This window comes from Megalobrama amblycephala, linkage group LG23 (genome assembly GCF_018812025.1).
Source record: "Megalobrama amblycephala isolate DHTTF-2021 linkage group LG23, ASM1881202v1, whole genome shotgun sequence".
In the NCBI taxonomy this organism is placed as follows: Eukaryota; Metazoa; Chordata; class Actinopteri; order Cypriniformes; family Xenocyprididae; genus Megalobrama; species Megalobrama amblycephala.
Window position 1 is genome coordinate 3,618,518 of NC_063066.1, and position 26,064 is coordinate 3,644,581.

Here is a 26,064-nt window from a genome sequence, read left to right on the forward strand (position 1 = left end):
TTTATGATGTTACAAAAGATTTCTGTTTCAAATAAATGCAGTTTCTATTCATCTGAATCACAGTTTCCACATAAATATTAAGCAGCACGACTGTTTTAACATTGATAATAATCAGCATATTAGAATGATTTCTGAAGGATCATGTGACACTGAAGACTGGAGTAAATTCAGCTTTGATCACAGGAATAAATTACATTTTAAAATGCATTCAAATAGAAAACAGTTCTTTTAAATTGTAATAATATTTCAGGATATTACTGCTTTAACTGTATTGTTGATCAAATAAATGCAGCATAAGAGACTGAAAAAAAGTTAACATTTTTAGCAGTAGTTTATGGATCTGTTGCAATGACAAAATTATATGTATCTGTTTATGGCTATTATCAGGTGTGGGCGGGTTTTTAAAGGGTTAGTTCATCCAAAAATGAAAATTGTGTCATTAATTACTCACCCTCATGTTGTTCATCTTCAGAACACAAATTAAGATATTTTTGATGAAATCCGATGGCTCAGTGAGGCCTGCATTGATAATTAACACTTTCAATGCCCAGAAATCTACTAAAGACATATTTAAATCAGTTCATGTGACTACAGTGGTTCAACATTAATGTTATGAAGCGACGAGAATACTTTTAACGGCTTTATTCAACAATATCTAGTGATGGGCGATTTCAAAACACTGCTTCATGAAGCTTTACGAATCTTTTGTTTCGAATCAGTGGTTCGGTGTGTGTATCAAACTGCCAAAATCACGCCCCCCAGTGGCGAACCATTGAAATTTCGAAACACTTATGACATAACAAAGCCTCATTTACTGAAATCACGTGACTTTCATGCTCCGAACCACTGATTCGAAACAAAAGATTCGTAAAGCGTCAAAGCTCCTGAATGAAGGTCTTACGGGTGTGAAACGACATGAGAGTGAGAAATTAATGACAGAGTTTTCATTTTTGGGTGAACTAACCCTTTAATTGTGTTAAAAAAGCCCATTTTTAGATGTAACCCTATTCCATTTATAGTTTCTAGTTATAGCAAATATGGCATGTATTATTTATAAAGTTAATTATTCTGTTTTTAATGACTGTGCCATGAAATAAAGATTTAAAAAGTGCTTAAAAAGTGTAGAAAAAAAATATCTAAGCTTCACAAAAACACAAATCTTTTTTTCAGGTTTGTTTTTGGGAAAAAATCACTCCCCTTCACCTGTAATCATAACTATCCATGCACATTTTCACACTTCAGTCATATTTGCAGACTCACAAAAAAAAATGTTGTTGAATAACAAATTTTGCTCTTTTTTTCCCCCCTTGTAAATATGAAATATTTCTCATTTGATCCTTTCCAAGTAAGGCATTTGACTTCAGGCACATCTCTATAATACATTATAATACTATTTTGTTTTCATGGTTACACCTTTAAAGAGTAAATGCACATGAAACACATGATGGCACAAGTAATGTAATTCTTTATACTCTTAAACGTGTTGTAACCATGTTAAAGTTTTAACAAGAACATACAAATAATTTAAGGTTACATTGTAAGGCATTATGAAATATACTGCATCACTATACAGACTCCATAGAAAGTGTTACTCCTCCTCTACTGACTTGGCTGCTATTATTTGTTGATGCGACTAGATTTCATGGAGATCATGGTCCAATCATGGTTCTCCGTCCCACAGACGTGGAGAGCAGGAATAGTGCTTGTTTAATCAGTGATGTCATGCAGTAACTTGACCTAAATTGAACGGCATGGTAAGTCTCTCTCTCTTAGGACATTCCCAGATATCCCCTCACGCTCATCACTGACGTCTGTCTGTCTTAGACTGTGATTGACATCCATCCTGATGTCACATAGAGATGGAGCAGACATGGGTATTTACGAATATGACTCATCTTTAGTGGCAGGTTGAAATCCAAAGGTGTTTTATTGTTTTCAAGAGACAAAAACATCACCTTCCCAGAGATACAGGCTTCATCTGCCAGACTATGTCTTTTCTGTTTGTTTGTTTTCTTCCTTCTGAAACCTGTCAGGTTATTCTAATGGGTTTAGAACGTCTGCTTGAGGAAGAAGTGACAATACTGATTTGTTACCAAGCCTGCTCGGGCTGTCTGTCAAAATTATCTTCTATCAGGAATACTTCCTACAGATGTTTGATCCGAAAGGTCATGTCGCCTTAGAAAGACCGTCCAGTAGCTTCCCTGGGTATTTAACACTGTCCAGCCTTTTATCTGCGCGCGACAGACAGCAACCTTTGATACAGTTCTCTCAACAACCTGCAATAAGTATCTGGCACTATAGTAATATCTGTTCTGTCACGATGACAAACACATGCAGCGGAACAGTCGCTCACACAGACGAGAGAAAGCATTGTGACAGTCGAGCATCTGTCTTATCTGAACGCAGCCAGAACACACAGCAGTATAAATAATGAAATGCAGTATACAGCTAAAGCGTGCTGGGGTCGCAGCCCTGCAGGAGGATAGAGCAGCAGGTTGTCGCGGTGGCAGGTGGGACATGATGACATGGGAATTCTGGGTAAGACTGTTCCAGCTTAAGACGGTGGATCCCGGCTGAGGCAGCAGACAGGTGCTGTCACGAACTAAATCTGTATTTGCCACATCTGAGGGATGGTTTGCAGTAAAAGTGATATTATTTTATATAGATAAACTATTTTGCTTAGGTTATTTGAGGAGGAAAAAACACCTATGATACATTTCTGAGTAAAATTAATTGCATGCATTCATTCACACTTTTGAAGAAAAAGAGACGCATCCTTCTAAAGTGCTAAATCTTTGCTGCAATCTGTCGTTATCCCTGCTAAATTATAGCTTAAAATTTAAAATGATAAGTTAAATTTACCTTGAATAGGTGAAAATAAGCATTTGGATAGATAGCGCATTGACTGATAATTAATAATTACCAATTTCAGCTGATATGGTCCCAATATATTCCATCCCTAATGTGAAGTGAAATACACTACTGTTCAAAAGTTTGGATTCAGTAAGATTTTTTAAAAATATTTTTGTTCTTCAAGGCAGCATCTATTTCATCAAAAATACATTAAAAAGTGTACTATTGTGAAAAATTAACGGTTTATATATATATATATATATATATATATATATATATATATCGCTAAAAAAAAAAAAAAAAAAAAGCAGATAATGTACTGGCAGAAAATTACCAGGACATTATCCAATAATTTTATAGACATTTCTGTGAACCCTAAAACACAACGCAATTAAGATTCAAAATACAGGTAAAACACCTGTACAAAATAAATATGGAAATATGGAAAATTCCATCAAATTAATACAGTACATTGTGCCCTTTTTTTACGGATTTTAATGTGTTTATATGCTAAAAAAACAAAAAAAAAACATTTTTAATGCTAAAAAATTTCAGATTTGCCATAGGAATAAATTTTATATTATAATACATTTAATAATTTTCATTTTTGTAATATATATATATATATATATATATATATATATGGATAGATAGATAGATAGATAGATAGACAGATATATTATAAATTAATTTTCCTATGGCAAATCTGATTTTTTTTTAGCATTAAAAATGTGTTTTTATATAAATAAATGAATATATATATATACTTTTTTTTAAGGTAATTTATTCCTTTGATGGCAAATCTGATTTTTTTTTTATCATCTATTAGAAATCATTCCAATATGTTGATTTGCTGCTCAAAAAATATTTCTTATTATAATCGATATTGAAAACCATTGAAATGCTAAATATTTTTTTCATTTTTTTTTTTTCAAAATTAATAGAAATGTCTTACTTGAAAGCATGTAAAAGTCTTTTCTCTCACATTTATTTTATTTTTTAATGCATTATTTGTTTTTATTTTTAAAAGTATTAATTACTTTCAAAAAAATCTTACTGATATAGTAAACATTGGAAAGGTAAGGAATTCTGTTTTGCTTCTAATACTAAAGTATTTGTTTGGAAATTAGAGGCAATATAAATGCAGAGAAAGGCCAGAAATATATTCAACAAATATGCAAATACAGAAGTGAAGGTTTGGCCAATGCATTGCGAGCAGGAGATAGAAACGCTGAGATCATGGCTTCTATTCCCAGGGAATGCATGAACGTAATGCAAATGCATACAATGCAAGTCACTTTGGATAACAGTGTCTGCCAAGTGCATAAATGTAAATGTCCCATATCTATCATGTTTTTGCGTTACAGCATCATAGTCCAGAGCTCAAGAGGGTGATAGACTTCCCTTCAGACGTCTGTGCCGTTAAACTAACACGCTGACAGTCTGTTGCTCTGCCACGACAGTTGTTCACATGAGAGAGAAAACTGACTGTAGAGAAGATGATTGGAGTACATTTTACAAGAAAATACTATTTCATTCTTTCTACTATGTAATACATTTAATACATTTGTTTCAGTGCAGTGCGGCAGTGCTAAGATGCATCTCATACTTGTGAATAGTGGACATGTAAAACTCATTGTTTTGTTTCCTCTTAGACTAAAGCGTTCGACACACCTGCACACGTGCATGCAGTCAGGCACATGCTCTCCATCCTGGCTTTGCCATCGATCTCTTCCATCAAATTAAAGGATGCTGAAGTCGCTATCGATCCAGCCTCTCTCTCTCTCTCTCTCATGCCTGTGCCGCAGACAGATGTGTTTGGCAGCCTTCCTGCCTCCCCAAGGTTTATTAACCCCCTCTCAGGGAGAGAGAGAGATGGGATCTCTGAGTGAATCTGCATAGGTCACGTTATACCATCAGTAATGATGTCATACATCCATCAAGCTGCTGGCACCATATGTTTCTGTCTCTCAGTCCTACTGTTACATCACTTAGACTGATGGATGTTTTGATGTCATTTCCCAGACACACAGACAGTTTTTTGGATCTGTGATGCAATGCACAAACAGTAACTCTTTGAAATATGATATGAAACTCTCAGATGATCTAGTCATGAGTGAGGCTTGTTTAAAGATTTATTGGATTTCTCTAAAAGTAACAGGCAAACCAAGATTGATTTAAAGTAATAATAGTGTTGGTGGCACAAAACAGTGAGATGCCATGATATTTCCTCCTGAAGGGCTGTTCACACTGACAGTGTTAAACAGCGATAAACCAACCTGAAGTCATTCATGTTTAATGGGAGTTGGTTTCGAGTGACCTGAGTGATGGTGACAAAATTAAAGAACTTTATGCAAAATAACTGAAATGGAATCTTTTAAGTGAACGATTTGGAACATTTCATGCGAAACAGAAACTTTTGATTCCGATTTTGACTACTTTCAACAACTGATTCTAATACCTTTTATGTTAGACATTCTAATTATCAAAAAAAAAAAAAAAAAACACACATCACAATCTCAAAAAAAGTCTCTTATGCTCACCAAGACTGCTTTTTTTTAAGGGGTCATGAACTGCGTTGTTTTATAATGTTAGTATGCTTTTTACATCACAAATTGTCATCATTTAGAAATAAAAGGCATTTTTTCTAACCTGATTTTAGCCTCTGATTTGAACGCTCTGTTTTAAGGGGCGTGTCTGCTGTGAGATTCAGTGTAAACGCCCACTGCTGTGATTGGTTGACATCTTTGCATATGAAATAGCTAAGTATTATTCTCTCGAAAACGTTTAGCACGTTTTTACTATTACAGCTCTCAAGGTTAACTTATCGTGAAAAGCATTACACTTAAATCTGTGGCATTATATTTAGATCGTGGCATGAAAGGTTGCAGTGCTGAACATTGTAGCCAATCACAGACATGGAAGCAGTGATCTCGTCATTGCAACTCAATTTCTGCACACTAACAAATGCTAACTAACAGTGCAAATGTGATGCAACTAAGAGATTCATTGAATAAAACGGGAGTTTTGGCGTGAATCCAGAACTCAGTCACTGATAAACTCACGCTGTTTGATTGACAGCTCCAGTGATTGTAAAGGGAGCGTTCTTTGATCGTTTTCTATATATAATTTAATCACTGTTTAAATTACAGATTATTTTCATCCTACTAAGAGAAACAACGTGAAGTTGAGCGTTTAGTCACTGGTTTGATTTACTGACTCTACATGAATCATTAATATCAGATCAGGCATTAGAATTAACACAGTTACTGACATGTTGTTGCATTACTGTCGAGTCCATATCGTAAAAGTCTGTTTGCAAAGCCTGTGCCCAAATGCGATTGATTTGACAAAAAAATCCATAGTGAAATGTACTGAATACAAATAAATAAAGCTCAAATGAGACATTCACATTGTTGAAAATAAATAACCATATTCCTAACATCCTTTGAAAGGTAATGTTATTTTAGTCCTGTATCGCTCTTCTCTCCTCCTCATCTCACTAACACACCAGTGGGCGGGGCTAATGATGCAATGATGAAGTAGGCGTTGATTTCTTCTGTGGAGGCGGAGTTTCACCTATCTGGTGTCAATAAAAGCTTTTATTGGACTAATAAGGAAGTTTTCAGTTCTGAAACTTACAGGATATTCATATAGTTCGATGACCTCTTATATATCAAAAGCTCAAGGAAAAGTTGATTTCTCAAATTCAGTAAAAACAGTAATATTGTAAAATATTTTTACAATTTAGAAAAACTGTTTTCTATTTGAATACATTTTAATATGTAATTTATTCCTGTGATCAAAGCTGGATTTTCAGCATCATTACTCCAGTCTTCAGTGTCACATGATCCTTCAGAAATCATTCTAATATGCTGATTTGCTGTTCAAGAAACATTTCCAAACTTTTGAACGGGAGTGCATGTTTATAATCAATGTTGTATTCCTGTCATTCACCTAACCTTGTCTACAAAGGATACGTATGATGCTGCCTTAGATTTAGGCCACAAGAATGTGTTTTGAAGCCGGCGTAATTATGCTGCCTCCTTTTTGGTTCAACCTTCATGTCATTGGCACACCTATGTTATCTTGAAACGCCATCTAGTTTGGCAGCTTGCTAGATTTTGGAACAGAGTTTGTGTCAGAGATGTCAGAGCAGCACATACTGTTAGCAGCTGTGATTCTCGGCAGCTGTTCCCCTTCCGCCCCGTGTCTTCCTCCTGTCTTACATTCTCACAGGAAATTACTGCCATGTATCTCTAAGATCCAAAGCACTCACACCCCAGAAAATAGTTGATTGACTGCCTCGTCTCTTAATTCTGAACAGATGACTATTTCTGGAAGGTTTGCGTTAATGAGTTTACATAAGCGAGACATCCTCTCTAATCTATACACAGTGAAGTAATGAGCCCAGCCTGTCGTAGATGAAACATTCATCTCATTATCAGTTGATGACCTCTTAAAATACAAGAGATTCTTTGAGTATCCAGGCAGCGGAGTCGATGAAGGTGAGAGGTGTGTTGTGGTAATTGAGAAAGAAGAAACATGAGTTGTTCTCAGGTAAAGCAAGGGAATTCGCTATTCAACTGTTTGATCTTCCCAAAGAGAGTCTAAAAATCTGTCACTATTTACTCACCTTCATGTCATTCAGTACCCGTAGATTTTCATTCTTCCATTGACCTAAAAAAAAGGAGATGTTAGGCATAATGTTCCAGCTGATGTTCTTCTACGTTCAACAACAGTTCACAGCTGTTAAAGGACTAGTTCACCTAAAAATGAAAAATCTGTCATCGTTTTCTCACCCTCATGTCATTTCAAACCTTTAGGACTTTTTTTTTTCTGTGGAAAACATATGGAGATATTTTGAAAAGTCTCAGCGTTTTATTCCGTACAAATGGGGTTTGACCCCAACGTTCTTCAAAATATCTTTTGTCTTCCACAGAAGAAAGATTACAGGTTGTACAGGTTTGGAAAGGCTTTGAGGTGATTTTCATTTTTGGGTAAACTAACCCTATTTTTTCAGAAGAGACAGAAATGTGATCTCATTCAGATCCCATCCCTGTAACTACACTAGTCCACCCCAGCTCAGTGTTTGTGCTTTATAGAGGGGGGTATAGGGGAAAAGAACATCACTTCCTTCCAACCTGACACAAATTTTTTCACTCCTCTGCACCTTCCCAATCGCCCCTCTCTCTCTTTCTTTCTTTGGACGCCCATACTGGCCCCTGCATCCCCTGCCACAGTTGAGCAGATTGTGTCTGTATTCCACGCTGCTACCAAACAAAAGGCATGGGACCATTTCTCCAAAGCCCAACGGAAGAACCTGGACATGTGGCGAAAGCAAGCAGAGGTTGGTGTTTTCATTTCTCTAAGTGAATGTATTCATGCTTCACATCTTCAGAATTAATAATGCAGAATGTTTCTGTGAGATTAGTTTTTCCCATTCCCCCTGTCCATCTCCCCTTCCCTCCAAGCCACCCATGTACTTGAACTATTATGAAGTCCACATGTTTTATTTTGAGTTGAATGTTAATGGTATGACAGTATAATTGCTCAGCTCTCTCTGGTAGTAAAATCTGACCCGAGTCTGCCTGAGATTTCAGCGGTTCACAACCGGCAGGTAACATTTGAGTCTTTCCCGATAGAAGCAATGGAAACACCAGTATCATGAATGATTGGCGCTCTAAAACGCTCCATACAAGAGAAAAATATTTATTCTCTATCACTAGAAGCTTGAGACTAATTAATGAGCTATAATCCACATGTTTTCCTGTTGAAGTGTTTATTTTGTCTCTTTCCTCTGATTTCTTTGGTCATTAGGTAAGTTTTAAGACAACTCTCTCATTATAAGTGCACAATGACCCAATCTTGTGTCTAATTAGCACTTTAATTTCCATTGCGAGCAGCGTTAAAACACCATTTTACATGGATCAGAGAGCTGATTTTGTTTACATCTAATATAACAGAACTCCTGCTCAGCAAACGATGACTGTGAAATCAACAGAGGACTGGATTGTCCATGTGTCAAACAAGTTTCCAGAAGCTTACAGTAATTAATTTTCATGACTACACTCTAAAAAAATACTGGGTTAAAAACAACCCGAGTTGGGTTGAAAATGGACAAACCAAGCATTTGGGTTGTTTTAACCCAGCGGTTTGGTCAAATGTTTGCCTAACCTGCTGGGTAGTTTTATTTAACTCAACTATTGTTTGGGTTCATTTTAAGCCAGCCATATAATAATTTTTAAATAGTTGGGTAAAATAAAACTGCCCAGCATGTTGGGCAAACATTTAACCCAACCACATTTTCAACCCAACTTAGGTTGTTTTGATGTTCTAGTATGTAACAGACATTTTTCATGATCTAATCAATTCACGAACTGAATCATCCTTCTAGTTGAATTTTCTGTTTCACTATGGAGGGGTTGCAAATGTTGTTTTATGTTCACTTGAAGCCACTGGAACAACTTTAAGATGCAGGTACTGTAAATGCCAAAAGAGTCTCCTCACTGTTCAAGGTAGGTGTTTAAAATACGCACCATGTTGGATAATTTCTAAAAAGAAAAAAGACATTTTATTTCATTCACGTCTGATATACATGTTAATTTCCCATGAGGAAAAATTCTGTGTCATCAGAACTGGACGTTTCCATCAGAAATATCACACACATCCATTCATTTCAGGCCCATTGTGAAGCCCATTAAGACGATTTGCTATTGCTGTCAGTTAGTGCTTTGTTAACTTCATGAACCAAGTCCTTGATTGACCGCCTTGTTCGAAATTTGAATTGACATTTTATTCGATTTGTCTCCAAATTAAAGTTACATATAGAGTACTTTTAGAACTTACCCTGTTTTTCATCTGTGAAATGAGCTTATTAATGCAGCGGTAATTGCGTCCTCATTGAGCTCCCTCTTTTATTGAGTCCCTCTCATTTCAACTCTTTCATTTCTACCATCAGATGACAAAAAAGGGTATGCAACAATCCTAATAAGCCTTGATCATTTCTAGAAGCTGATGTAGTCCTCACTCCCCAATCCTCCCTTTTTTTTTTTTTTTGACCTTTTCTCTTACTACTTAAGATGAATATGTTTATCCTCAGATGTGAGCCTCTTCTCGCTCCCGGGCTGGCATTGTGCTTGCAGCTTCACTGTGGCTATGACAGGAAGCTCTCGATGCTGTCACAGCGGGATGAAGCCTCAGTTTTTTTTAAAAAAGAGAGAGAGTTAGCAGGCCTCTCTCACCTTTTACATTATGTATTGAGAAGAGTCGGCCTCAAAACTGTTGGATTCCCTTTAGTATGACAATGCAGGGCTTCAGGGAAATGTCACACTTTCACATGCCTTTGAATCTCTTGCTCGAAATGTTTATGTTCTAACGGAGCCCATTAGTGCCATTTTAACATTCTCCACTCTAGGAAGAGGTTGCTTCAGTCCGGAATCTAGTTAGTTATATCTGGAGCAGGTGACAGTAAGTGATAGGTAATAGGTGACACACCATTAAACTGCTTCTCTCACCCTCTGAGCTGTTTGGACCCTCACTGCTCTTCTCTCGTAAATTTGATGGTAAGATGGCGGTTTGGGATGAGTTTTTGATCCAGAGCAACATTTTGGCTTTCATCCTTATTTTCTTGAGCTCGCCTGCAAATTTTCCCAACCATGTCTTGCTCAAAGCTTCGGTAAGTGACACAGAAATGTCCAGTCAATTGTTCTCCAAGAAAGTTGACTATTTGCAGTTGGAAAGACTACCTGAATTCAATCACGGCCCATTTACACTGCGGGCAGCTAGACTTTTGTAAATCTGGAGAGCTAGGTGTCTTCTTGCGGTAGCTCCACATCATCTATCGCTCTCTTGGTTGGGCAGATGGGCCTGTTTGCTTTTGCGCTACCTACTCGACCTCTGTAATTCTCAGTGAGATCATGTGTTGCTGTGCTAGACAGATGGTAATGTTTATGCTGGGCCTTTTGTTTGTTGTCAGGCAGTAAGTCTCTCTCCCTGTGGCGGTCATGTTGTGTCTTTGCACAGCCCTATCTCTTTGCTATGAGCATGCCTCATTAGCCGAAGAGCTCCCCCATCAGGAGAGCCAACAGGGCAGCGCCCATACGCAGACATCTGCTTCATCTGGCCCCACTTGGCCCTGCCGATCTGTGGTGGCTGTGCAATCACTTCCTGCCACGTTGAAGCTCCATTGGCAGCCATTATAACACATTAAGAGTCCCTGTTTGACTGCGTGCAGAGACAAGGTCAGCCAACATCAGGTGTCTCTCTGCATCGATAACGCTGGAGCATCGCCACCTGCTTTTATAGCACTTTACGAGTATGATCTCTTTTTTTACAATCTGATCGAATGGCTTATTACCTTTCCGGCTCATGAATTTCATGTGTTAATCAAAGTGTGAGAGATCATCCAGCAGCGATTGGGATTAAAGACTCTGTTCCTCTCATTCACAGGAGATCAGAAACATCCACAATGAAGAGCTGATGGGAATTCGGAGGGAGGAGGAAATGGAGATGTCAGATGATGACATGGAGGACGCCCCAGAAAGCAAAGATTCAGATGATTCAGGTATGCACTGTGTCAGATTGACTACTACCTCATTCTCTTAAAGAGGTTTCTGAGGAACCCACTGCATACAGATTGAATCCACTGGTGATTTGTTAGTTTTATGTGGAACCACAATGCTGATGCATTTGCAGATAGAATAACCAGCTAACTTTCATAGTAGAAATGCAGAGGGAAAATAAGGAATCCAGCTTCATGGAAAGCTCTGACTGTTTAATGACCCTTGACATATATCTGGATTCAGGCTGTGTAACTGGCACTTTTCCCCAGCATTTTCCTATAAACATTCTCTCAGGAACTAATGAAGCTCATATAATTTCCCTTCCCTATGAGGCCTCAAAGTGTTTTAGAATTGTTTTTGTATCAGAGACAACAATTTAGACATAAATATCAATTGCTGTATGTGGAAAATCAGGCCTGGGAATTGTAAGGAAAAAGACAAAGAAAATCACTCAGTGCTCTTGACTGAATAACTTTTGTAGCTTTAATAAAGATTAATCTATATTTAATTTATCATTTATGCAGTGTAGACTGTGAAGTGTTTGATAACTTTATTCATTTCCTACCTGTTAGATCACATATTTAAAATATATTGTCTTTATGATGTTTCTACATTAATTTGGAGATTAAATGCGAAATTTAAAAATATATTAAAAGCTTTAATGTTAGGTGCGATTAATCACGATTACAGAAAAATATGTGATTAATTAGTTTTAATCGATTGACAGCACTAATATTATTGTATCTATTTTGATTAAATGTTTATATTTAGTTCTAAAATGGAAGAAAACAATTGATTGACTTTCAGTGAATTCCGTAGCTTCTCCGATTGATTGATTCAGTCAGACATTTTGAGTTTGAGAATCATTTATGAGTTGGGAATGTAAACAAGCAATATTGCAAGCTGAATTTTAACTTGCATCACCCTCATGAGCGCTACAGCTCAATGTGTTGAACCATGTTTTCAAACCACTAGACTACGGTTCCAACACCAGATGATTTCACTACCTCATGTGAGCAAATGAAATCAAATCTGTCTCTAGGCAGCCAAATCAATCATGGCGGAAAAGTGTAATTTTTGTATTACTACTCCCATATCCCCCTGTGGTGGTGCTGAGCATGAGTCGGCTCTTCAAGCTCATTTTAGTCCTGCTTGTCAAAAAAAAAACCTCAAATTAGAAGTCCTGTACCATAGCTGCTCAGGACAGAGAACCATGGGATAGCATAAAATGATCAATATTGGATTGTGTCTTTTCCGGCACCTTGAGATCACTCATCTCACACGTGCACCCTCTTTACAGTAATATTTGAAGGCCCTTGTTGACCCCTCATATGTGGCGCTCAACTATTAGAGATTCTCCAGTGTAACAGAGACCCTCATTAGTATGCAAATATATGCAAATGTAATCATACATTTCCCAGGTTTGATTCACACGTCTTCTCATCTGCGACCTGAGTTATTAGAAAACACTGATAACAATCACTGTCAGTGGGTTGTCAGATATTTGAAAGGATGTCACAAGATAGAAGAGGGCAGGAGATCCACACGGTTAATGAAGGAGGTAATTCAACACCCTCCTCATTTATGAAAACAAATATTTCATACCTGCCAATAAGACAAGAGACCGCCGTAAAGAGGAGTGGCTCATGCTAACTTCTGTGTGGATTTTAGCCATATTGAAGCAGATGCACCTCCATCTTCATTGCAGCCCAACATGTTTGCTTTTATTTTCCCCCAGAGTTAATAACGGGCAAGTGTCCTCTGACAAAATACGGTGCAGTGTGCAAACGGGAGCTGCTTACTTTACTGTCAGCACCCCTGGGTAGCACAGGTCGATAGAGCTGCCTGCCTTGTTGCGGAAGGTGAACCGGACAGTTTCTGAGGGCAGCAGCTTGATGAGACGAATCAATAAAAACTGCTTGCTTTCCTCTCTCTCTCTGACTGTGTCTCTATATATCTCTCGCTCTGGTTCTCTGTCTCTTTATTTCTTTCCCCTCTAATTCACACCAAACATGTTTCCAGACAAAACACAGAATCTATAACATGGCAGCTACCTAAAGGATGTGTACTTGCATCCCATGGGAATTGCCATTCCATTGTGCTCGGTCTAGCGCAACAGAGTGTCCATTCTGCAAGCTTCAGGGGTCTCAAGACACATTTTTCAAAGACAAACTACCTTTAGTGTCACATAGCATGTTAAAAAATATTGCGCTTATGCTGCTAAAAGTGTACATAGACAACCGATTTAAAAACGACACCAACAAAACGCAAAAATCCAAAGGCGCCACCCTAACCACAATGTCATAAAGTGATTCATTCACATGCTTTATGCAGCAACTCTGAACACACAGAAATAATGCTTGACGCTCTAAAGAAACTCTATTCAATTGAACTTTATAAGGTTATTTTGTCATTCACGGTCAAAGTCTGATAGCCCTTCCCCCACCTCTACGCAATTAAAGCCGCCACAGTTGAGTGCATGAAATGTCCAACATTCCCCACTTAATTTTTTCGGTTAATTAAGTGCATCATCCGGGTATTTAGAGTGCACTTTTTTTCTTTTTTGGATTTCCAGTGTGAACACACTTCTCACACTGTGTATACTACAAAATGGCATAGAATAGTGCACAAGTACACAAATTGGGATGAACTTTTTGTTTTGTTTTTAGTTAAGTGCATCATTCGGGTATTGAAAGGGGACCTATTATGCCCCTTTTACAAGATGTAATATAAGTCTCTGGTTTCCCCAGAATGTGTCAAATTTGCCCCTTTAAATGCAAATGAGCTGCTGCTCCCGGCCCCCTTTCCAGAAGAGGGCGGAGCTTTAACAGCTCAACAACAACAAAGCTGGAGAATCTCACGCAGCCAAAATGAGGATTGTCAGTAACGGTGTTCAGCCTTACATTGTTGACACATATTCATATTCTAGTCGACACTGATGGAGAGACTCAGGAAGAAGTTACAACTTTTAGGATGTTTCTGAATGGTTAGTGGATAAATTTATGTAGTTGCTGTGGAGTTGATTCAACTCATCCACTAGCATGTGCTGTCATGTTCATCTTTTGTGCAAATCCAGCATTGAATTGACCCTCGTTTGTGAAGCAGTTCGGCGTAAATGACGGCATGTCAACAACACTCTACTACAACAACTCTTCCTCTTCTCTAAAGCAGCCCAACATGGCCTCACCCCCTTTGTTACGTGTTCTCGGGGGTGGAGTTTATGTAAATTTAGGGTTAGTGATGTCACTAACCCGGGATGAAGCTCGTTGTAGTTTGTTGTAGTCCTTAAACAGAGATTTCTGTAAAATAAAATATCTCCCTTTGCATTGAACTTTGAGTGTCGTAACTTTGCAGATGTTGTTTATGCTCAAACAGCAACATTACACACTGAATTAAAAAAAAGTGAAATCATAATCAATACTCTATTTATATTACAAAACGGCACTAAATTGTGAATTGGGGTGCTTCTAATGTGATACTCTAAGCATAAAAAATACAAAGCACACAAATACTGCGAAAAATATTACATTTGAATTATTAAGAACTATATTTCATGAATACTTTTCAGTACTGAATGAAATACAAGTGTATCTCTAATAAATTTTACTGTTATTCACCATTTTGGATTGCTTGTTGCATCTAATTCTGGGACTCCTTTAAATTTAGCCAAAACGAGTTATCTTAAAAGGAAGAATACATTTGCTGACTACCTTTTAGGACACTTAAAGGATTAGTTCACTTTTAAGTAAACTTTTCCTGATAATTTACTCACCCCCATGTCATCCAAGATGTTCATGTCTTTCTTTCTTCAGTTGAAAAGAAATGAAGGTTTTTGATGAAAACATTCCAGGATTATTCTCCATATAGTGGACTTCAATGGGCACCAAACGGTTGAAGGTCAAAATTACAGTTTCAGTGCAGCTTCAAAGAGCTTTAAACGATACCAGACGAGGAATAAGAGTCTTATCTAGTGCAACCATCACTCATTTTCGAAAAAAATACAACTGTATATGCTTTATAAACACAAAATATCGCCTTGAACATACTTCCGGTTTCCGCATTCTTCAGAACGCTTACGCTGTATGTCCTACGCCTTCCCTATTTTACTTACAGAACGAACGCGGCGGCAATTTCATTTTTTTCTGTAAGAATGCGGAAACCGGAAGCACATTCAAGGCGGTATTTTGTGTTTATAAAGCATATACATTTGTATTTTTGTAGAAAATGACCGATGGTTTCTCTAGATAAGACCCTTATTCCTCATCTGGTATCGTTTAAAGCTCTTTGAAGCTGAACTGAAACTGTCATTTTGACCTTCAACCGTTTGGAGGCCAGTGAAGTCCACTATAAGGAAAATAATCCTGGAATGTTTTCATCAAAAACCTTAATTTCTTTTCGACTGACGAAAGAAAGACATGAACATCTTGGATGTCATGGGGGTGAGTAAATTATCAGGAAAAGTTTATTTAAAAGTGGACTAATCCTTTAAAATGTAGCCTAGGTAGGTCCTGGAACAGAGCTGAGACAGATGACGATGCGTTTCTGTTGGTGTTTATAGCTTAACCTGACTTCCCTTATCTTCCACCCACGTCACTCAGATGTTCATCGTCTCCATCTTCAGAGACGCATAACCAAAGAGCCTCGCGATCAGGCAGCCAGCTGTTCCTCCCTCTCCGTGCCCAATCTGAGAGAGACACGCTTCTCGGCATAATCCCGTTATCTCTTCCCACTAGAATCGGAGCAGAGGTGGCGTCTCTGATCATCGAGTTGTTAAGAGATGGCTGAATGACGGAATGTCTCGGTGTGAAGAACCCTTTTGCGTCCGTTTTAATTACAGCCATTTGATAACAATGCCCATGGTACATTAAGTCAAGCATTAAGTAATACACTGTCTCTCCATTTAATCCTCTCTAATTAGCCTCTGGAAGCAAAACGAACGCAGCAGTGGTACTGAGGGTCCTTTCATCTCAGTCCATCAGCAGAATTCTCTAAGCAGCTTTTGAGGAACACTGTTTTCTTCTGCCCTTTCATTTTACCCTCACCCTGTGAATTATCACTCTGCACACGACTCTTAATATGTGCCTCTTCTTTCTTTTTCTGTTACGTTATTTTTTTTCACCCCTGCCTTCTTCGCTCGTGTGTCTCTGTCTGCTTATTTCCCTTTCCTGTCACCAATGCAATTGTCATTTTTCATATCTCTCCAACTCTGTCTCTGCCCTCCCAGGGCCGCTGGCTCAGGTGGAGGCTCTGAAAGAGGAGAACGACAGTCTGCGGTGTCAGCTGGATGCCTACAGGAACGAGGTGGAGCTTCTGAAACAGGAGCAGGGTAAAGCGCAGCCCCAGCGCAGCGAGGAGGATGCCACCCGCCAGCAGCAGCTCAGCTTCCTGCAGCAGGCTCTGCAGGGCATGCAGAAGGTACACACACACTATCAACAAGGTATACAGCAAAACAAATCATTTTCTTAAGCAGTGTTTTTGTCTTGGTTCCAGTTAAAATGTGTAAAAATCCTAAAAATAAAGTACTTTTATTTGATGTTATGACTTTGTATTATTACATAAAATGAAAGTTCACCTTATCTTTTCTAAAAGCCGCATTTTTGATCTTACTATGAGCGATTCATCCATGCATATTAGGGGTGTAACGTACGCAAACATGATGGTACGTACCTCGGTATTGAAGTAGAGAAAACTAACCATAAAATTGCTTCTTTTTCATTTTCTCAGCTAATGCAGTAAACTATATATAAGGAGCCCTTTCTTACACATTACTGTAATATTAAAGGTTACAGTTAACAACAGAGCCCAAACTATTAAATTCAGTTGCTATTTATTTTTAGATATAATAATCAACACTCAAAAAAAAAAAACATAAATTGCATATAAGACAGGTTTTGCATTAACTTCTAAATCTAATTATATAAAAAATATATATATTTTTTTTTTTTCGATTTTTCTACTCCAATTAATTTTTGAAATATAATCATTTACACAGTTACTGTCATAACTTGTTTTCATGACAAATTTATTAAAACATATATTAAATAATTAAGTCATTACTAACAGGTACAGTAAATATAATGAATATATAAGCTAATATAGTGCATATATTTAGTGAAATGCTTCATTTCTCCAGTGAACTAACATGCTGTGGACACTAAATGACTTGCCTGAGGTAAATGTAATGCTGCGTGAGATATTATTCTCTCTTTTATTGATGCATTCCACGGTTGAAACACTGGTTGAGAGATTATATGTAAACATATCTATGCATGTTATTCTTCTTCTGCACTTTTTCCTGTTGTGTCGGTTAGCAAACATTGTTGCATTACCACAAGCGCCCCCTTCTGGATTGGAGTGTGAATCACCTGTGACCGACTGTATACGTCATCTGACTGCATGTACTGTTACACCCCTAATAAATATGTAGCATTAAAAAAAAAACTAATTTCTTTGTATTTTTTTGTATAACTCGATTTTCCAGACTTTTTCAATCATTTCATCCCTTTGTTACTACAATCTCCCCTGCAACCGATTCATAGAACCAAGTCCCCCGCACCCACAATTAATTTCTGCTTCTATTTCATCATGACTTTAAGTCTTGTTTTTTTAATAGAGTAATTAGAAGTTACAGTTGTTGTTTTTTCTTATGCCACTGGCACATGGTTGCTTCGATATTTCACTGGAAAATGACAAAAATACTGAATAACAAAATGATATTTTTAGTGTTGAACTTCATGCAGAACTGCTGGAGGTTTTTGAAGACATAGGCAGATGCCTGTCGGTGATGTGGCACAGTAAAGATCTGTTCCCGTAACCAAAAATGTGTCATTTCAAAAGCAGCATGGGGTGATCCATGAGCCATCACTCGTCGAGTGTGTGTTTACAGTCTCACACACCTACTGTTTCCTCACTCAGTGAATACGGTGTTGTTATGCGTGAGAATTTTAGCCGAAATGCTTAATTTCTGCAGATCATCCAGGTCAACAATCACAAACAAACACAAAATGATAAACACAAGAGATGTTGAACACGTGGAATCATGGAAATTTTGTCAAGCTGTAGACGTCTCCCACCCATCAAGCGCTTTCATCACATTATTTTATCTTCTCTCAAGGACTGGCACTATTTTTAGAACAGTCTCCCGCTATCATCCAGTTCTTCATTGTTCTTCCGCGCTCAGAGTGATCCAGAGATTTGATGGCGACCGTGCTTTCACACAATACAAACTCACATGGTCAGGGTCAATCTGTCCTATTTTCCATCTATTTTTGTACCCACTCTTTACTGTATCCATCAGTAAAACACAAAGAATCCTGGTCACGCTCATTCTAGTCCTATAATCCCAGCACATATAGATGACTTTGACCTTGCCATGTGAGCGTCATTAGGCCATGAAGGAGACCCGATCTGAGAGGGGCGTTTGTCTCACTTTAAAGGTGTACCCTTGCTGCTAATGAGCTCTAATGGGATTCTGCATATTGAACATTGCTGTGCCATGAGATGAACTCGCTGCACGGATGACATATGAGCCGTACGCTGAGCGATTTTTGTTCGAGTTGGAAATGAGAGTGTTCACTGATCTCCAACGAGCCTGTGAAGACAGCATGTTATTCTGTCACATGAAGTGGATAGTGTAGGCCATTTCTCAGAGTTGAATCACTCTCGAATAGCAGGCGAGGCTGCAGAGACGTTTTCGCTCTTGCACTCAGAGCGTGTTAAACTCACCCTCGGACTGATTTATTCATGATGAGCAGGGCATGAAGGCAAACAAAAAGGTTACATCACCACAGTTTATGTAGCTCAGATAGCTCCTGGCGTCTGAATGCTGAGCAGGAGCAGTAATGAGAAATCTGAGCAGTCTTGAGCACCTCGTGGCTTCTGCTTTATTAGGTTTGTCAACAAATTAGCTTGCTTAGAAACAGGGTTTGGGGTAACGCATAATCAGTAACATGTTACATAATCAGTTTTTAGCATAACACCGGAGTAATTTGCATTACTTCTATTCATGAACATCTATTTCCCTCTTTAAAAAAATACACTCAATTACATTACATTAGGTTACATACAACATGCATAGGAGTTTTTTAAATGAAATCCCTTATGTTAAAGGGATAGTTCACTTCTAATCCCCCTCAAGTTGGTCCAAACCTGTATAAATTTCTTGATCAAAGATATTTGGAAGAATTTTTGTAACCAAGCAGAACAACTTGAGAGGGAGTAAATGATGACAGAATTTTCATTTTTTGGGTGAACTATCCCTTTAACCACAGCAGCATTTATTTGATCATAAATACAGTTAAAAAACAAACAGTAATATTGTGAATTATACCATGGTCTTTCTGAATAATCGATTCTGATTGACTGGAAGATGTGCAATAACACCATTTAATGCACAGGTAGTTCCAATTCAGTTCAAATGCAGCAATTCACATACATTTTTTGACCAGACATTGGTATTAACTCAACAAATCTACACAGATAAAGAAATCATGGTAACAGATATTCATTATTAACCATGCATTTTGCCTCAATGAACTCCTAATTGCTTATTAATAATTAGTAAGGTAGTTGTTGTAGCGTTTACGTTTAGGATTTAGGGATGTAGAATATGGTCATGCAGAATAAGGCATTAATATGTGCTTTATAAATACTAATAAACAGACAATATGCAAAGTAATAAGCAACTAGTTAAAAGTGAGAATTGTTCCCCATACTAAAGTGTTACCAAAATCATAATATTATAATCCCATTTTGTGTAATAAAGTAAAATGACACAGTGTGTTCAATACTTTTTTCCTAACAGAAATTGTATTTAATACTTGTTGGAAAAGCCTTTGTTTGCAATGACAGCTTCAAGACACGTCCTGTATGAACAAATCAGTCGCTCACAGTGCTCAGGTGGGATTTTGGTCCATTTGTCATCTTTAAATCATGAACATTCATTTTTGTGAATCTTGATCTTCAGCTTCTTCCACAAATGCTCTATTGGGTTTAAGACTGGTGATTGACTGGCCCATTCCAACAACTTTATATTCTTCCTCTGGAACCGGTTCAGAGTCTCTTTTGCAGTATGTTTTGGATCTTTGTCCTGCTGGAAGGTCCACCCTCATCCTCATCATCCTGCTGGATGGCAACAGATTCATCTACATGGCTCCTTTCATCTTCCTTTCAATAATATGGATTCTGCCAGTACCGTGAGAAGAGAAACAGCTCTATACTATGATGCTTCCACCTCCAAACTTCACTGTTGGTGTGGCAGTTTTCAGAGATATTCACAAGTCCCTGCGGTCAAGTCCAAGTCAAGTCTCACGTCTTTGAGGTCCAAGTCAAGTCTTTGTTCTATTTTATTTTTTTCAGCTAGTTGTTATTGTAATTAACAGTGTATTTAAATATCAAAACAGATTACTTTTACTTTAAAATTGTCTAATAAAGCACACAAAATACTACTTAAATTATTTTTATTACTTTCTAACTTTATACAAAATTATACCATTTAGAACCACTGCAAGGAAAAAAGTGCTGTGTATTTTGAGCTATATGAGTTGCCGTAGTTTGCTGTAGATCTCAAGCAGTGCTGGAAAATGTAGTCTTTCAGTGAGCGCCGGCGGTAACAAAACCTGTGTATAGACATGCATTACAGTAAACAACACGACGAACAACATTTTAGTGTGTCTCGTTTGTGATAAGGCGATATAATAACGCACTGTGACTTAATAAACCGATCTGTGGAAAAAAGTCAGACGGACAGGGTCATAAAATGTGCATGCATGGAAGTGCTCTAGCCAAATACAATTTAACATGGTAAATCTGGATATTATATGCATTATCAAATACCTGGGCAAAAATAAAAAAAAAAATTAAAAGGACTTCTTGAAAAAAATGGACCACAAGCAAGCCTCTGCAGCTTCCCTTCAGATTAATTGATTGCTTTTCAAATAAAATGACAAAGTTTATCGCAAGGTAAGGCTTGGCTTTATTGTTATTATTTGTTTTCTAATGGGTGATGAATTCGCGTGCCTTCAGATGCGTCACGCGCTCGATGGCTTGGTGTGTTTAGAGATGATTTGTGATATTCGCTGCTGCAGCACATATTTGGGAATGAATAGATGTTAAAATGTGGTGTTTTGTGCCATTGTGTGGGGTAGTAAATGGAGAATGTAATCGGGAATGTCTCTGTCTTCAAGTCCAAGTCAAGTCTCGAGTATTTGTTCACGAGTCCAAGTCAAGTCAAGTCAAGTTGCGACTTAAGTGCGACTCGAGTCCAAGTCGCAGACTCGAGTTTCCATCTCTCATAGTTTTAGGATCATCTGCAGAGCCATTTCTTCTCCAAACATGACGTTTGGTATTATCGCCAAAAAGTTTGATTTTTGACGCATATGACCAGGCTATATTCTCCCAGCTCTTCCAAATGTTGTATAGCACACTTCAAACGAGCTTCAACATGCCTTTTCTTCAATAATGGAGTCTTCCGGGGTGAGCGTGCGTGGATCGTGGCGGTGGAGTGGATTGACAGCTGTACCTGCTGCCTCCAAGTCTTTCTGGAGCTCTTTCCGAGTGGTTCTTGGCTCTTGGGCTAGTCTTCTGACTAACCTGACTGCCTGATCAGAAATTTTGTGAGGATCTGGATGATGGTGGAGTGATGTTCCTTCCACTTGCAGATAATGGCCCCAATGGTGCTTACAGGAACATTTAGGAGTTGTGAAATCCATCTGCCCACATGGAAAAAACCTATATAAACATATATGTTTCAATATAGGTTTTGATATAGGTTTTACATATATTTGACATATATAAAATTGGCCGTTTTCCTATATTATATGTACATATATGTACATATAATATAGGAAAACGGCCAATTTTATATATGTCACATATATTAAAAACCTATATCAAACCTATATTGAAACATATATGTTTATATAGGTTTTTTCCATGTGGGACCAATTTCACGTGTTCGTGTAGCGGTGTGTTTTCTGCGTTGTGTCGTAATCAAAGACAGACTGCGAAAAATCTTGCCATCAGGTCCTCACTTTATTCTGTATAACACAAATGGCAATATATGAGGACTTGTGCAGCATACAAACAGCATGCGGCAGCAACGCACAACGCTGAGAAAGAGAGATATTAAAAGTAACTTAAGTAAAGAAAAATAATCAACGAAACATCTGAATGTACATCACAGAGGGGTTTTGGATTACAATCATACAAATATATCATGTGAATTCAGCTGTTACATGAAACATGGCCTTAACTGAATCACCGCAAAAACTTTGTGCGACCTACCGCTGTGATGTCTCCTGCAGACTGGGAAGCAGCAAAGTGCGTCAACACCCCAAGTCAGCATGGCGGCAGGAAACCCCAAATATGGTCATGGCAAGTGGAATCACAAAATAATTGTCTAAATACATAACTGCTACATTCGCACATACATAAGTTCTTGCATCATTTTTTTCGTTAATTCTTAGTTTTTGCCTTGATAATAGAAAATATGAGCTAGGCATCATGTATGACAGTCAAAAATGAGATATGAGCTACAAAATGACCAGATCCTGCCATTAGCTATATAGAAGACATATCTTGTATGTATAGGGCATATATATGGATATGAAGAAGCAATACAGGAGACCTATATTTCCTGTATATGCACATATATGCACCTCAATTTTGCCTATATGTGGCATATATCCACATATATGCAGTATATATACGCATATATGCAGCATATATATAGCATATATGCAGTATATATGCGCATATATGCAGCATATATATTATCATATATGTGCATATATGCAGCATATATGTACATATACACTGCATATAGGTTTCATATATGCGCATATATCCACATATAGGTTCTTTCCATGTGGGTGTAACCAGTGCCATTGTCATGTAGCCCAACAATCGTGCTGTGAAGGTCTTGGGAGAGTTGTTTGCCTCTGCCCATCATGAGATGTTTGTATACTTGCATTCAGAGGTTTTTCTAACCTATCAACATGCACTAACCAACTGATTCTAATTTGCACTGCCTTGCCTTGGTGCACTGCTTTTTCTTAGTGTGTTCAATACTTTTTTCCTGTGTCATTCTACTTTATTAAATATAACCTGCTTTATGGGATCTAACATTATGATTTCATTATCTGTATGGATTTCTTGAGTTAATACCAATGTCTGGTCAAAGTTTCATGTGAATTGCTGCATTGGAACTGTTTAATAAAAAATAAAAAAGTCTTGATGTGTTGAATACTTATTTCCCCCACTGTACATTTTAATTTATATAGATTCACACACACACACACACTTCTCCGCTGAGATTGGCCCCTGGCAGCACAAAGCCTGTGTGTGTATCCAGCTTTGGATTTAATCAGTCCCTCACCTGAGCCGCTACAGACATACAAACATCCTCGAGGCACAAAATCTATTTACTCGTCTCTGGCTGAAATGCACACCGTCCAAATATTTTCCCTCTCATTTCTGAATGTCACTGGCACGGCACCTCTGGAGGTCGGGGAACAGCTGTCATATCAGGTGCATACTGTTGAAATGTCTTTATGAGCTGGAGGTAATCAAATAAAGCCATATTCAACACAGTCATAACATCTGAGATTGAATTATTTGATAGCAAGAAGTCTCAAAGCCTAGAAGCATTCTCAACACAGCATATTTGGGCATCGTATGCTGTGTAGGTCAAGGACGTATACGTAATACCTGGCGCTATCTATCCATTAATGTTCCCATTCTTCTTAATAGCAGTTCCTCTGTTGGCACATAATCTCCTATAAGTGCTTACTGTCTCATATCCGTCATATACAAAGCTTTGTTTTTGAAAGAAAGCCTAATATATGGCTTGACTATGTGATCTAACTGTGTCATGTCCTCTATCAGTATGCAATGAACACTGATTTATTCTTGACATTTTATTTCATCGTTTTTCTTCTTTCATTTTATTTAAGTTTTTTTTTTTTCAAAATGCAATGACTTTATTCTCATCATTTTATTTAAACTTTTATCTTGAAATTTAACTTGTTTTTTCTCAAAACACAACGACTTTATTCTTGAAATTTAATGATTTTATTCTCAACATTGTATTTCGACTTTTTTTTCTAGAAATTTAATTAGTTTTTTCTAAATGCAATGGCTTTATTCTTTATTTCTCATCATTTTATTTAAACTTTTTTCTCTAAATTTAACAAGTTTTTTCTCGAAACACAACGACTTTATTCTTGAAATTTAATGATTTTATTCTCAACATTGTATTTCGACTTTTTTTTCTAGAAATTTAATTAGTTTTTTCTAAATGCAATGGCTTTATTCTTTATTTCTCATCATTTTATTTGAACTTTTTTCTCTAAATTTAACAAGTTTTTTCTCGAAACACAACGACTTTATTCTTGAAATTTAATGATTTTATTCTCAACATTGTATTTCGACTTTTTTTCTAGAAATTTAATTAGTTTTTTCAAAATGCAATGGCTTTATTCTTTATTTCTCATCATTTTGTTTGAACTTTTTTCTCTAAATTTAACAAGATTTTTCTCGAAACACAACGACTTTATTCTTGAAATTTAATGATTTTATTCTCAACATTGTATTTCGACTTTTTTTCTAGAAATTTAATTAGTTTTTTCAAAATGCAATGGCTTTATTCTTTATTTCTCATCATTTTATTTAAACTTTTTTCTCTAAATTTAACAAGTTTTTTCTCGAAACACAACGACTTAATTCTTGAAATTTAATGATTTTATTCTCAACATTGTATTTCAACTTTTTTTCTAGAAATTTAATGAGTTTTTTCGAAATGCAATGGCTTTATTCTTTATTTCTCATCATTTTATTTAAACTTTTTCTCTAAATTTAACAATTCTTGAAATTTAATGATTTTATTCTCAACATTGTATTTCGACTTTTTTTTCTAGAAATTTAATGAGTTTTTTCTAAATGCAATGGCTTTATTCTTTATTTCTCATCATTTTATTTAAACTTTTTTCTCTAAATTTAACAAGTTTTTTCTCGAAACACAACGACTTTATTCTTGAAATTTAATGATTTTATTCTCAACATTGTATTTCAACTTTTTTTGTAGAAATTTAATGAGTTTTTTCAAAATGCAATGGCTTTATTCTTTAGTTCTCATCATTTTATTTAAACTTTTTTCTCTAAATTTAACAAGTTTTTTCTCGAAACACAACGACTTTATTCTTGAAATGTAATGATTTTATTCTCAACATTGTATTTCGACTTTTTTTTCTAGAAATTTAATTAGTTTTTTCTAAATGCAATGGCTTTATTCTTTATTTCTCATCATTTTATTTGAACTTTTTTCTCTAAATTTAACAAGTTTTTTCTCGAAACACAACGACTTTATTCTTGAAATTTAATTATTTTATTCTCAACATTGTATTTCGACTTTTTTTCTAGAAATTTAATTAGTTTTTTCAAAATGCAATGGCTTTATTCTTTATTTCTCATCATTTTATTTAAACTTTTTTCTCTAAATTTAACAAGTTTTTTCTCGAAACACAACGACTTAATTCTTGAAATTTAATGATTTTATTCTCAACATTGTATTTCAACTTTTTTTCTAGAAATTTAATGAGTTTTTTCGAAATGCAATGGCTTTATTCTTTATTTCTCATCATTTTATTTA

At 36.7% G+C, this 26,064-nt stretch overlaps 1 protein-coding gene across 11 annotated transcripts in view; it reads left to right on the plus strand.

Moving 5' to 3' along the window:
* enox2 (ecto-NOX disulfide-thiol exchanger 2) overlaps positions 1 to 26,064 on the plus strand; it is a 287,212-nt gene that overhangs the window by 235,565 nt on the left and 25,583 nt on the right. For all 11 annotated transcript variants that reach the window (XM_048175874.1, XM_048175873.1, XM_048175875.1 and 8 more), the window contains 3 exons: positions 8,097 to 8,203; positions 11,305 to 11,419; positions 16,642 to 16,832. In XM_048175874.1, coding sequence (XP_048031831.1) covers positions 8,097 to 8,203; positions 11,305 to 11,419; positions 16,642 to 16,832 — 413 coding nt within the window. The remainder of the gene's footprint in view (positions 1 to 8,096; positions 8,204 to 11,304; positions 11,420 to 16,641; positions 16,833 to 26,064) is intronic.